This window comes from Tenrec ecaudatus, chromosome 18, assembly GCF_050624435.1.
Source record: "Tenrec ecaudatus isolate mTenEca1 chromosome 18, mTenEca1.hap1, whole genome shotgun sequence".
Lineage (NCBI taxonomy): Eukaryota > Metazoa > Chordata > Mammalia > Afrosoricida > Tenrecidae > Tenrec > Tenrec ecaudatus.
The window spans coordinates 18,716,269-18,729,633 of record NC_134547.1 but is presented as its reverse complement, the minus strand read 5'-3'; the positions used below and the strand labels follow the sequence as shown (position 1 = coordinate 18,729,633).

Here is a 13,365-nt window from a genome sequence, read left to right as displayed (position 1 = left end):
CCTCTATCCCCGTCTCTCTCCCAGCAGTGTAATGGTTATACATTGGCTGTGATCTAGCCGGGTCAGCAGTTCCCTCCTCCAGAGAATGACCGGGCATTCCGCTCCAGCAAACAGTTACAGTCTCAGAAACCCACAGGGGCAGCTCTGCTCTGTCCTGTAGTCGGCATCAACTTGATGGTGGCGAGTTTGCTTTTGTGGTACCTCCCTCTCTCGAAGAGTCCTAGGTGGCCTAGTGGTTTCCGAGTTGGGCTGCTAGCTAACTACACAGCAGTTCAAATCTACCAGCCTCTCCAGAGGAGGAAACAAAACAAAAAATCCAGTTCACTGTCCACGAGCCCATCCTGCCTCACGGCCACCCCGTAGGACAGAGTAGAACTTCCCCTGTGGGTTTCTGAGGCTGTAACTCGTTATGGGGGTACAAAGCCTTGTCCTGTCTTTCTCCCATGGAGAAGCTGGTGGTATCGAACTGTTGACCTTGCAGTTAACAGCCAAACACCAAGACTCATTCTTGGAGAGAAAGACAAGGCTTTCTGCTCCAATAAGGAGTGACAGTCTCGGAAATCCACAGGGGCAGGTCATCCCTGTCCTACAGGGTCGCTGTGAGTTAACATGGACTCAATGGCAGGGAGTTTAATTTGGTTAGCCCCCTCTCTCTACACACACTCTCTGTCTCTCTCAATGATTTCTGTCTCTTTTTCTTGCTCCCATCTGTTTTTCAGACAGTTTTGTTTCTTTCGTTTCTCTTTCTCTTGGCCTCTATAGCACTCATTGACTCACTCCCCTCATTCATCCATTCATGTTACAAATATGCACCAAGCATCTACGATGAGCTAGGCTGCTTTTGCTAGGCATCAGGGATCCAGCTGGGAACAACACAGACAGGACTGGCTACCCTTCTGGAATGACATCATAGTTAAGAGTTCAAAACCAAAGTCGCTGCCATTGAGTGGATGCCGACTCATAGCGACCCTGGAGGACAGGGTAGATCCGCCCCTGTGGGTTTCCAAAGACTGGAACTCTTTCTGGAGTAGAAAGCCTCCTCTTCCTCGCCCCCCCTGCAGAGAAGCTGGTGGTTTCAAACTTCTGACCTTGCGGCTACTAGATTAGCACACTACCAGGACCCCTCCAGCCAAGATAAGCCAGATAGAGAGGGGGCTAGACAGCAAGGAGTCCTAAAAAGAAATGGAGAGCGGCCTGGCGGGGCCTCACTGAAAAGGTGGCATTTAAGTGAGGGGCTCTCTATGGGGGACCAGCCTTGGGGCAGAGGGGACATCCTGTGCCCAGCCCTGAGGTGGGAGTGGTGCAGACCAGGGCGGTGGTCAGAATGTGTGAGAGGGAGGAGGGCTGGGATGGGGGAGCCAGGAGAGCTGTGGCGATCCTGGACTGTCTCAGAAGGTGTCCTGGCAGGACAGGGTCTCACCAGCTCTTTCTTCTGAGACACCCCCACCGCCACCTCTGGCCTTCTGGGCACTTTGCTCACACTGTGGGCAGGGGACTAGCTGCCTGTGGCTTTGATTCCATTGGTTCTGCAGATCAGGGGGAGGGTCTGGGTCCATTCCGGCCTGTTCCCCGCTGGCCCAGGGCCTGACTCCCTGCCCACCCAAGCTCCCCCCTGCCCCCCTGCTGTTACTCTCATCCCATCCCTCCCCACACCCTGGGGCCTCTTCCCTCTCTCCAATACTGTTGCATCCCCCACCTTGGCCATCTGTCACGTTGTATCTTATATGGGCTAGGTCTTGCTCACTTCTCTGCCTGGGCTGTCCCCTGGGCTGTCCCCTGTATTTTCTTTTCTCTGTCTGCACCCCCTCCCACCGATTCCTTCTGTCTTGCTTTGTTGCGGCCCCTTCCTTCCACTCTCTCCCTCTTGGTGTCTTTTTCTAGCCCACTGGCTCTATCTGTCGTTCGATCTCTGTGATTTCCTGTTTATCGCTTTGTCTCTGGACCAGCCTGTGTCTGTGTACGCAGCTCTAAGATCTGTCCATCTATTTCCCTCTAGGCCTGTGTCTGCCTGTCTCTCCCTCTCTGTGTCTGTGGCTCCCTTTAAGGCCCTCTCTCTGTCCCTGGTCCTGTGTCCCTCTGAGTCTGTCTTATCTCTCCCCCCTGCCTCATTCTTTGGCCCAACTAGGTCTGTCCCTCCGGGTCAGACCCTCTCAGACTGCCTCTCCCCGCTACTCCCACCCTTGACCTCCACCCCTCTTCTCTATTGCGGGTGTTCCAAGCTCTCCTATCTCTGCCCAGCCCAAGGCCCTCGCTGGGCACTGCCAGGGGCCCCAGGCAAAGGCCTCCGCCCAGCACCTCTCTCTCTATCCCCAGGAGCCAAGAAAACCAACTCCGGGCTCAGCACTGGATGCAGAAACTACACGACCAACTGGAGCTGCAGCACTTCCTCCGAGACTGTCACGAGGTAGGACTTCAGCTGTCCTGGGGTAGTGACGCCCTTTGGCCTGGGTGGGGAAGAACTCCCAGTCAGATGCCCAGTGGGGGCTGGGGCGCCCCGTCTAAGTGGGTCGCGGAGCGCTGCTGACTCTGCGTCGCCAGGAGGCGCGCTAAGCCTCGCGTCAGCGCGCATGCTCCGCAGTGCTCCCCCACCCACGCGGGCGCGGGGGGGGGGGGCGGGAGGGGGCCTCCTCCGGTGCCCCTGGCAACGGCGCGTGCGCGCGCCTAGGGTCCCGCGGGGACGCACGCGGGTCTTACCTTTCCCTCTGGAGATTTGAGCTGGTCCCTGACTAGGGAGGGGTGGGGAGGGCTGGGCCAGATGGGGATGGACCAGAGCCCCGGAGAGGGTCCAGAGCGGGACCTTTGTCCCTCTAAAGATGTCTAGGGATCGAAATAAATCAGAGGTGGTTCAGAATACCCCGTTCTAGAGCAGACAGGAGGCCACCCCTCCTCTGCATTCCATCAGAAACGGGTTTGGACTCTGGCCATGTAAGGGAGGATCCGATTAGACGGGCCCAGGAAACAGTGCTCTAACTCCGAGTTGGTCCGCTCCAAAGTTGTTAAGATACAGGACCACCCTCTTCCCACCCCGCTGCTGGGGATGAGCTGCTGTGCCCCCAACCAAAGAAGATTCTGGAACTGGGCCCTTGCCCCCACCTCCATTGAAGATGCTTTGGCCTCGCCATCCTCAGTGCCCACGGGGTGGGGGGGGCAGCCGGCTAACACGCAGACCCATTCTCCCGCCCCCCCATCCCCTTATGCCCACGTGCCGGAGGTAGACCATCAGATCTAGGTCTCCGTCAGTATCCGCCACCTCTACATAGGTGAGGTAGCCGGGATCCAAGCCCTTCCTGATGGGACGTGGGTCAGAGCCCACACCCCTCCCCCATCAACATCCCCCATCCTCACGTAGCCCCCCCCCCCCGCCCGGCCCCATTAGAGACGGTCCAGGTGCGCCCTCCCTGGTGTGTGCAGGGTTCTGGAATCCAGGCTCCAGGGTCGGGAAGCGCTCCCCTCGGCCTCCCAGCACCTCTACCGGGGCGCCCCCCCCACCGCAAAGAGGCGGGCATGGAGGCAGGCAGGGGGCGCGCGCGGGCGGGCGCGCTGCCGCGGAGCGGGGGCGGGGGCGCGGACGCGGGCGCGTGTCCGCGGGAGCCGCCGCCGCCGCCGCCGTCGCAGTGGAGGGGCGAGCGCCCGCCCGCGCGCTGCAGGGACGCCCCGCCAACGCCGCCGCCGTTCAGGTCTCGGGGGCGCCCGGGGGAGGGGGCTGGCGCGCGCCCCCGCCAGCGCGAGCGCGGGAGGGTCTCGGGGCGCGTACTCGCGCGCCGGGGCCGCGGGCGGAAGGGGCGCGGGCGGCGCGGGCGCGGGCCGGGGAGGCGGCGGGACCCCCTTACTGGGGGCGGGGGGGGGGCCCGGGGCGCCGGGGCGCCGGGAGCTGTCCGCGGTGCTGGTGAGGGCCAGCCGGAGGGGCCGGCCCCGGGGCAGGAACTTCTGAGGCTACTCTGGGGAGGAGTCCGACTTGGCTTTGGGGTCCAGGGGGCTCTCCACCTTTTTAGGGGGCTCTACTTTGCATGGCGAGGGACCGGGATTTTCCCTGGCCTTGGCGGGGGGGGGGGCGGCTCTCAGCCTTGTGGGGTTTTTCCGTTGGTTCCTGCGGGATCTGAGCTCGCTTTGGCTCATGGGGGTGCATCACTTCTTGGGGGGCGGGCTCTGCCTTGGTGAAGGCCCTGGGTGTGCTGGGGTGTGGGGTAGCTCTGACTTTGGGAGGGCTCCTTCGTAGTTGTTGGCCTTTGCCCTCAGTGATGGGGCAGTCTCCTTCGGGGGCGCCTTTCCCAGGACAGGTCGATGCGAGTCAGAATCCCACCCCCCAGGACGGCCGTGGGTTGAGGTTGGCCTTTGCCCTAAGGCTGGGGTCTGATTCCCTTTGGGTGGGGGCTGGCCTTGCCAAGGGCGGCCTCTTGCAGCACGCTGTGGGGAACACCGCAGACTTGAGTTGGGGGGGGGGGGCTCAGCATTTGCCTTGGCTCTAGCAGTGCGTGTGAGGGGGTCTGGCTCTGCCCGCACCCCTGGAGGGCTCACCCTCAGGGACGCGGGGCGGAGTCTGGCCGGCTCGGGATTTGCCCTTGGCCATGGCGGCATTTGTGCCTCCTGGGACCGCTGAGCCTGGAGTTGGTGTTTTGTTTTATTTATTTATTTTTTTTGAGGAGGACCTTGTGACTAGGCTGGAAGAGAGGGCGGAGCTAACTGGCCCAGGTGCCAGGCTTGAGCCAAGGGAGGAGGCTCTGGTTGGTTTGGGAGTGGACAGTTCTCATGGGGGCAGGGCAGGTTGTTGTGAGGGGGGCCAACCCTTGGTGCCTGCATCCTGGGCAGCTGATTTTGTTGGTGGGTAGGAGGAATTGAAGTAGTTTTATTATTTTTTTTGCATGGGGAGGAAGCAACCTGGGAGGTCTGTATTGGGGAGTCTGGGACTAGAATTAGGAGTAGGCTAGTTTGGGGAGCCAGAAAGCAGTCTGTGTTGGATTTGGGGGATTGGCTCTGGTCAAGGGTTAGGGCTGGTCTTGGTTTGGGAAGCTATGTGTTTGGTGCCCCAGGGCTGGGGTGGGGTGTGGGGGAACTGGGATGTGGAATCGGGGTTCTACCCCCTAGATAGGGGGACTAAGGCGGGAGCTAGACTTGGCATTAATTGGGAGTTTGGCTCTTGAAGGGGGTGGGGTGGGGGACAAGGTTTAGGTAAGGTGATATCATTCGAAGCCCTGGGAAATGGGGCAGGGTCATCTTGAATAGCCATTACTGTGGATGGTTAAGACAGAATTGGAAGTGTTGCTACTAGGCTCGGGTTGGGACTGAATTACGGATGACTGGATCAGGTTTAAGGCCTTGTTTGTTTTTGGAGAAGGGGGGCACTTGGCTTGTCCCTGGCTGGGCAGAGGCTGCTTGTCCCAGGAGCTGTCCATTGGGGGCTTGCGGGGAGTCAAGAGGTCCGCCTTCAGGAGAGGGGAGTCAACAACTGGGCATTCTGGGGTCCCCTCCCTCCTTGCTTCTCCCCTCCCCTCCTCAGGCAATAGCCTGAGCTGTCCCTTCACCCCCAATACAGGCCTCTCCCTTTCTTCTTCCTTCCCCATCACACACACACAGGAGGTGGGAGGTGCCGGCACTGGCACCTCCTGGGAAGGGCTGGGCTGGGGTGGGGGGGTCCGTGGCTGAGCCCCTCCCCGTCGTCGTGCACAGCTGGATGGCTGGATCCATGAGAAGATGCTAATGGCGAGGGACGGCACGCGGGAGGACAGCCACAAGCTGCACAAGCGATGGCTGCGACACCAGGCGTTCATGGCGGAGCTGGCTCAGAATAAGGAGTGGCTGGAGAAGATTGAGAGGGTGAGGATGCTCCAGGCCCCCCCTTGGAGCCCCCACCTGAGTGCCTCTCCCCCCACCCCCACCCCAAGCACACACCCCACCCCCGAACCGGGTCAAATCCCCTGGGTATCAGCTCCTAGATTCACGTGGCCTCTTGGAGCCTCAGTTTGCCCACCTGTACAATGGGTCCCTGCCATCATCTCTTCTGAATGGTACCCGTGGTGGATCCTCCGGGTTGTCAGTGGTCCCCCCAACCACCTACACCCTTCCCCCAGGGCAGGCTTCTCCCCACCCCACCCCCAATTTGGAACACCTAAGATGGAAGATTGTGGAGACAAGCAGGGGGGCCGGCTCTGAGAAGGCCAAGGTCAGAGTGAACCTAGGATCCCTCCCACCCTGGGGTTTGATGGGAGCCTGTACTGTTTCAAGCCTCAGCTTGCTCATCCAGGAAATAATCAATGTAGCTACTTTCCCCGGGCTCTTGAACTTGCAAAGGACTGAAACTTAAAACGAGGCACCTACGTCCAGCATTGCCCTGCTATTGTTATTAGGAGCCCTGGGGGCCTAGTGGTGACACATTGGGCTGCTAACTGCAAGGTCAGCGGTTTGAAACCACCAGCCGCTCCTTGGGAGACAGACAGGAGTTTCTACTCCTGTACAGAGTTTCCGTCTGGGAACCGCACAGGGGCTGTTCTACCCTGTCCTACAGGGCCGCTCTGGGTTGGCATTGACTGCATTGACTGCCGGTCAACAAGTTAATTGTTTTGCTCATTATTATTCATATAGGATGTAATGTAAGTGTCCTGGGGCCAGCAAGCTGAACTTCCGTCGTGGCTGATTATTTTCCCCCTCTGAGCCCTCAGAACTGTAATACTATGAACCCCTGGACTTGCCTCTCTGGGTACCCACCTCCTGAGTCACATGGGATCTGCCCAAGCCAATCTCAAGCCCTTCGATGTGGGTGTGGGGCCCAGGCAGCGTTCTTGAGCCTGAGTTGAATGGAAATTCATTCTCTTCTCCCTCTGCCTCTCTTTTCTCTCTTTTCCCCTCTCCTCTCTCTTACTGCCTTTCACCCATGTGCCTATCACTCTGGGACTGCCCATCTCTCTCCCCTTTTCTCTTCCCTACGTCTCTGTTTCTCTCCTCGCATCTCGCTTTCCCCCTGCCTTTGACTGTTCCTCTGTTCCTGTTGGTCTCACTCCTCCTTGTCGGTCTGAATCTTCCTCCTTTTATTTCTCTTCCCATCTCTTAATTTGCCCCATCTCCTCCCATGTCCTCGTTCCTTCCGTCCATTGGCCTGTTTCTGCCTCTGTTCTCTGTCTCCAACTCTCCACCGCGCGCTCTCTCTCTTCCCACATTCCCCGCTGTGTTCTGGGTCGCTCCTCTTTCTCTGTCCCTCCGCACCGACCACCCCTCGCCCTCCTCTTCTGCTTCCCATTCACCTGGAACAGGAGGGCCAGCAACTGATGCAAGAGAAGCCAGAGCTAGCGGCCTCCGTGCGGAAGAAACTGGGTGAGATCCGGCAGTGCTGGGCAGAGCTGGAGAGCACCACCCAGGCCAAGGCACGGCAGCTCTTTGAGGCCAGCAAGGCTGACCAGCTGGTGCAGAGCTTCGCGGAGCTGGACAAAAAGCTCCTTCACATGGAAAGCCAGCTGCAAGACGTAGACCCTGGGGGGGACCTGGCCACCGTCAACAGCCAGCTCAAGAAACTGCAGGTAGGGCCTGGGTGGGGGTGGGGGGGCGGAAGGGCTTGGGTCAAAGTGGGACCTCGCGCGAGGTATTTCAAACAGAGGATTTAATATAGGAATTCTTTTGTGGGCCAGAAGGGTTGGGAAGGGAGAAAGGTTAAGACGGAGGCAGCCGAGCTATGAGGAATGGTTAGAAGCAACCAAAAGCCCTGGACAAGGTTACAAAAGGAAGAAGGGATTCGAAGTGAGAAATCGGAGGTCAATAAGCAGCACACTGGGGTCCAGTCTCTGAGTTCTGGATGAAGAAACCCAGGTCCAGAGGCAGGGGAATGACTTTGCCGGAGTGATAGGAGCCATTTCCCTGAGTCGGTCCTCTACCCGGCTCGGGGTGGAGTGGTCCGCGACTCCACCCAGCAGCCCTACGCGATCTGATCGGTGCTGGTTTGCTGACCCTTCATTTTACCGAGCGGGGAGCAGAGTTCACAGTCCACGAAGCTCCCGGCCCCAGGACGCGCGCAAAGCAGGGCCCTCTGAGGGAGCAGTGGCCAACCTGTCTCGACCCCGAGTTTGGCATCTGCCCCCACGCAATAGCCAGCGTGGCCTGCTGTTGACATAGCGTGGCTGGCCGTGAGAGCTTGGGTGCTGCTCTTGACCTTGCCAGCCGTGACAGCTCCTGCCCGCGCATGCCAGGGACAAACCCCCCAACGGTGGTGAGCCGCCTTTCACCGGTGGGAGACTGAGGCTCCGGGAGGGAACCGCCTTGCCCAGATAGCACGTGACAGAGGCCCTTGACCTCTTCGACCCTCCTTTATGCCACACCGCCTGCGTGGGTTGGCTTGTGAAGTACGTGGCACGGTGTCCAGCAACCACCAAGTCATCACCGGGCCACGTCGTGTATAGCCCTTCGTTTGTGCCTCCACTGTGTATGGGGCGCCTACTGTGGGCCTGGGCCGGTTCTAGGTGCAGGGACTCAGTGGTGGGCAACACATACACACACACACACACACACACACACACACACACTCACTGTCCTTGTGGGTAAATCGATAGCAGTGGAATCACCAGGGACCACACGACTTTATCGGCACCCCCGACGCGCACGTGTTTTGAACTCCTTCCTCACCGTTGCTGGTGTCGGAGGCCATGGAGTCGGCTCCAACTTAGTGTCCTGCAGGATGAACGACAGCCCGTGCCTGCCCCATCCTCACAATGGTTGTTCGGTCCGACTCCACTGTGACAGCCACTGTGTCCATCCCTCTCACGGAGGGTCATCCTCTTCTCCACTGACCTTCTTACTTTCCCAGGGGAGGGGGTGGCCTTCCCCAGGGATCGACTCTGCCCAACCGCTGGTCCAGAGTATGTGAGAGGAAGTCCCAGCATCCTCTCTTCCAAGGAGCATGCGCTCCGTTCCTCGTCCAAGACAGATGCGCTTGTTCTCTGGCAGCTCACGGTACATTCGATGGTCTTTGCCATCACGGTCATTCGAGAGCATCGATTCTTCTTTAAACAAGCCCGCAAACCAAAATCACGGCTCTCGAGTCGATTCGGCCTCTTAGTGACCTTACAAGATAAAGAATAGAACTTTCCCTTAGGGTTTCCAAGGCTGTAAATCTTAGGGGAGTAGAAAACCTCATCTTTCGCCCTCTGAGTGGCTGGTGGATTAGAACCACTGACCTTCTCATGAGCAGCCAGTGCATAACCCACTCTGTCACTGGGGCCTCCTAATGCTTCTTCAGTCTTCCTGGTTCATTGCCTGGCTGCATCTGAATTAAAGCAACAACAACAACACCAAACCCCAAGCCCCTCCTTGCCATCGAGTCGATGCCAACTCACGGTGGCATCAGGAGTAGAAAGCCCATTCTTTCTCCTGAGGTGTGCTCAATGATTTCCAGCTACTGACCTTGGGGATCACAGTCCACTGAGGAAGGAACCCCCACACCACCGGGGGCCCCACCCCACGCACATAAGATGATGGAAAACAGCGTGGCCTGACTCCGCTGCACCTCAAAGGGCCATCTTTGCCCCCTTAACACGTTTAGGTCGTCTACGGCAAATGGGTCTGGCGCTCTCTTGACTGCCGCCTCCTTGAGTGTCGGGTGTGGATCCCAGAAGCATGAAACCAGGAAGGATGTCAGTGTTGTCTCCAGGGATTGCTGGTCCCAAAGAACTTCCGTTCCCCTTCCGGTGGCTCATTCCCATCAGTGTTCATTGTATTAAAAATTAACCTGGAGATAGCCTTAAAGTTTCAATCCCTTAAAATGATAACAAGAGCAAGCCTCTCACGTATTGAGACACACAGCATATATATATATATATATATATATATATATATATATATATATATATATATATATATATATATATATATAAATGAAGAATAATTGTGTGCTCCCCAAGCAAACATTAGCAGGAAGGCTGGCCTTGCTTTTCCGTGTGGCCGCTCCTGTCTGGCTGGAGTCTCCGTTCTGCTCCTGTGCCTGCTGCTGCCCCAGGAGTCCCTGAGACACGCCGTCCTGCCTCGACGTGACAGCTTAGCATTTTCATAGGAATCCCAGTGACCTCCCCAGGGCCTCTGGAAAGTCCTGGGAGCTGCCCAGGGACTCCCCAGACCACACTTTGAGAACCGAGGGTACACACTCTGGGCCTGCGGTTGTCTTCTCCCTCCTTCCTACAGCCCCTCCTGGGAGGGGTTCTCTCGTCCTCCCGCCCGTGATGAAATCACAGCCCAGGGTCACGCAGTCACCCAGCAATCCTGCCCAGAATCTGCTCAGGCCCTCTGATCTCCGTCCACCCTCCTCCCTGGAGCCTCTCAGACCACACGGAGAAAGGGGACACTCTCCACTGGCCTCTAAGAAATCCATCCTTGTCCAAGGTCCGGGGCCGTGGGCTGGGCAGGCACTGAACCCATCGATGACTCAGCACCAGGCCGACTTTGAGGTCTCTCAGGGACTGTCCACCGAGACGAGCAGCAGGGGGCTGCAGGAGGAGGGTTGGGGCCCAGGAGGCAGTGCGATTGCGGTTCATTCCCTCTCTGGGCCTCTGGCTTCCCATCTTTAAGTTAGGATCTAAAAGCCTGGGCTTGCCAGGACCGAATGAGGTTGTACAAGGAAAGGATCCAGTTGACACGGGGCTTGGGACAGGAGGAGCAATCAGGACTGATCTGGTCCCAACCAGGAGCCCAGGGCCTCTCAGCGGAGGGGTGTTTGGGCGTATTGCTGTTGAGAATCGGCCTGACACACAGTGCGAGGGGCTGCCGCCCAGTCCCGCTTTACCCTCGTGACAGGGCGCAGGAGACAGATCATGGTGGTCTGCAGCACTTCCTTTCTTGGGCCTGTTTCAGTTCATTCCGTGGTGCCGAGACTACGCAGCGGAACCTAACAGGCACGCGACTGTCACCACATGTGCCGTTGGGCGACACGGATGGTGGCCTTCAGGCTGTGCAGGGATTCTCACCCTCCCTTCTCTGTCGCTCCCCCCGCCACGGACATAAACTCCCCCCTCCCCTGTAAGGTGCTTATCTAACCTTTCAGGTTGCTCTGGTCACTTCGAGACCAAAGACCAAACTCCCTGCGTGGTTTCGATATTCTGACCCTGCGTGAGTGAGCGGGACAGGGTAAAGCTGCCCCTGTGAGTCTCCGAGGCTGTGCATGCTGATGGGCTTCCGCTGCGGACCGATGGTTAAGCAGCCCAATGCAGAAGGCTAGACTGCTCTGCCAGGACACCTTTTGTTTCCACATAGACCAGCGGTTCTCACCCTTCCTATGCCGCAAACCTTTCATACAGTTCATGTATGAAATTATTTTCGCTGCTACTTCATCACTGTCATTTCGCTACTGTTAGGAATCAGGCGACCCCTGTGAAAGGGTCGTTTGACCCCCAAAGGGGTCATGACCCACAGGTTGAGAACCGTTGTCATAATTCTTAAAATCTTCATGCTCAAGGAAAGATAGCCCCCCCTTTTTTATTTTTCCCAGTTTAAGGTTTAAAGATGACCTCCGGGCAATAGTTGTGGGGTTGATCCTGCCCCCTTGCTTCCAGAAAGACTGGATCCCAGATCCACAGGGCTTTCATTGGCTTAGTTTTCAAGGATTGATCTCCAGGCCTTTCTGCACCCCGTTGTGCATCAATCCACCCACCAGTCTCTGCTGGCACCTGGCTGTGCATGTGGGAGACAGAGAATCAATGCCAGGTTTCCCATGGGGAATGCTGCACCCACCCACCACTGCTCTCTTGGGGCTAAGAGTCATTTAAGGAGGTTTGGAGATCGTCTACATGAATGTCTGGCCCTGGTACTAGGGAGCCAGGAGAGAGTCCGCTGCAGGGGGCTGCTGGCAGCAGGGAGGCTGGAGAGGCAGAGAAGGAAGGGACAGCAGCTGGGATCTCTTGCCTGGAATGGCAACTGGCCAGGGCTCTCCTGCGGGGTGCCTGGCCTCTCGCTCCTCTCCACCAAGCCTCCTGCCAGGCACCTCCCAGCCCAGCCAGGCCCAGCTTCATGGCTGGGCGGTGACATGCCCACAAGGCCAGCACACAGGCCCCAGATGGTCTCTGTGCCCCATTTACTGCTCTGCTGCTGCCACCTTGAGAGGTTTCAAAGATTATTTCAAAGAAAAAATCTATTATGGTAAAAAATGTTTAAAAATGGTAAAAAAATATATCTGTTTTTGAAAGTTGGCCGAGTGCCCCATTTTCAGTGTATAATTCCACGCTGGGTTCCTTGTCTGTGCTTTCGGGTTGGCAGAGGGCCTCCTAGTGGGACACCTTTACCTATGGGCCCATCAGTGATGGAATTTCTAACGGCCCATTGACCCAGGGTCCCCCCTGGCACGTGCAGGGTAAACCATTGAGCCCGTTGCCTTCAAGTGGCAACACCACATATGTCAGATTTCAGTGGCTGATTTGGGGGCACCGTTGGCCAGGCTTCTTTCCCAAGCAGCCGGAGGGCAGGGCAGGCCCCTTCCCACTGGGGCATCGAGGGACTCTTGGAAGGGGGGCCAGGGGGAGGTGTAAGGAGAAGACATAAATACAGAGCAGCCGTTGTCAGTCACTGTCGAGTTCATTCTGACTCACAGCGACCCTACAGGACAGAGGAGAATCGCCCCTGTGAGTTTCTGAGATGATGCATCTTTACTAGAGCAGACAGCCTCATCTTTCTCTTGTGGAGCATCTGGTGGGTTTGAACCTCGGACGTTTCGGTTGGCAGACCACTGTGTGAACCACTGAGACTCCTTCCTGACTCACAGCGACCCTACAGGAGAGCGCGAAACTGCCCTAGTAGGTTGCCAAACCTGTACGTCTTCCTGGGAGTTGTAAAGCCTCATTTTTTCTCTCTTGGGCCAACTGGTGGTTTTGAACTACTGACCCTGTGCCTAGCAGCCCAGTACATAATCTACTATGACACCGGGGCTCTTCAGACAACCTGAGAGTTACTATTGTACCCAGAACTGAACTCTTCCCAGCGTACTGTGGTAGATCATGTCCTGGACTCAGGATGCAGGCAGGCCTGGCGGTGAATCATAGCTCCATCACTTACCAGGTGCGTGATGTTGGGCAAGGGAATGTGCCTCTGACGCTGAGTCTCAGGTAGCTCCCCTGTGACACGAGCTGGCCCCCGCAGGCCAAAGTATCATTGATGGCAGGAGTGTGGGCCGCCTGCGTGCACCCCTGGCTTTGTGACTTAACCCCCTGGATGACCTTGAAAGCTGACCTCTCTCTTTGAGTCTCAGTTTCCTGCTCAGTCGACCTTATCTGGACTTTGTGAAGGTTCAAGGACAGAAGGCTGAATGTCGTTGCAGACGGGCAGTACCTTGACAATGAAATCTATTACGTAGGGCGCTGTATTTGTTTAACGTGCTGGTGGCTTTTCAGCCCTCTTAACCTGAGGACACAC

At 57.5% G+C, this 13,365-nt stretch overlaps 1 protein-coding gene across 1 annotated transcript in view; it reads left to right on the top strand.

Moving 5' to 3' along the window:
• Positions 1–13,365, top strand: part of SPTBN4 (spectrin beta, non-erythrocytic 4) — a 124,632-nt gene that overhangs the window by 72,637 nt on the left and 38,630 nt on the right. The window contains exons 18-20 of the mRNA XM_075536271.1: positions 2,314–2,404; positions 5,665–5,811; positions 7,242–7,505. Of these exons, the coding sequence (XP_075392386.1) occupies positions 2,314–2,404; positions 5,665–5,811; positions 7,242–7,505 (502 nt within the window). The remainder of the gene's footprint in view (positions 1–2,313; positions 2,405–5,664; positions 5,812–7,241; positions 7,506–13,365) is intronic.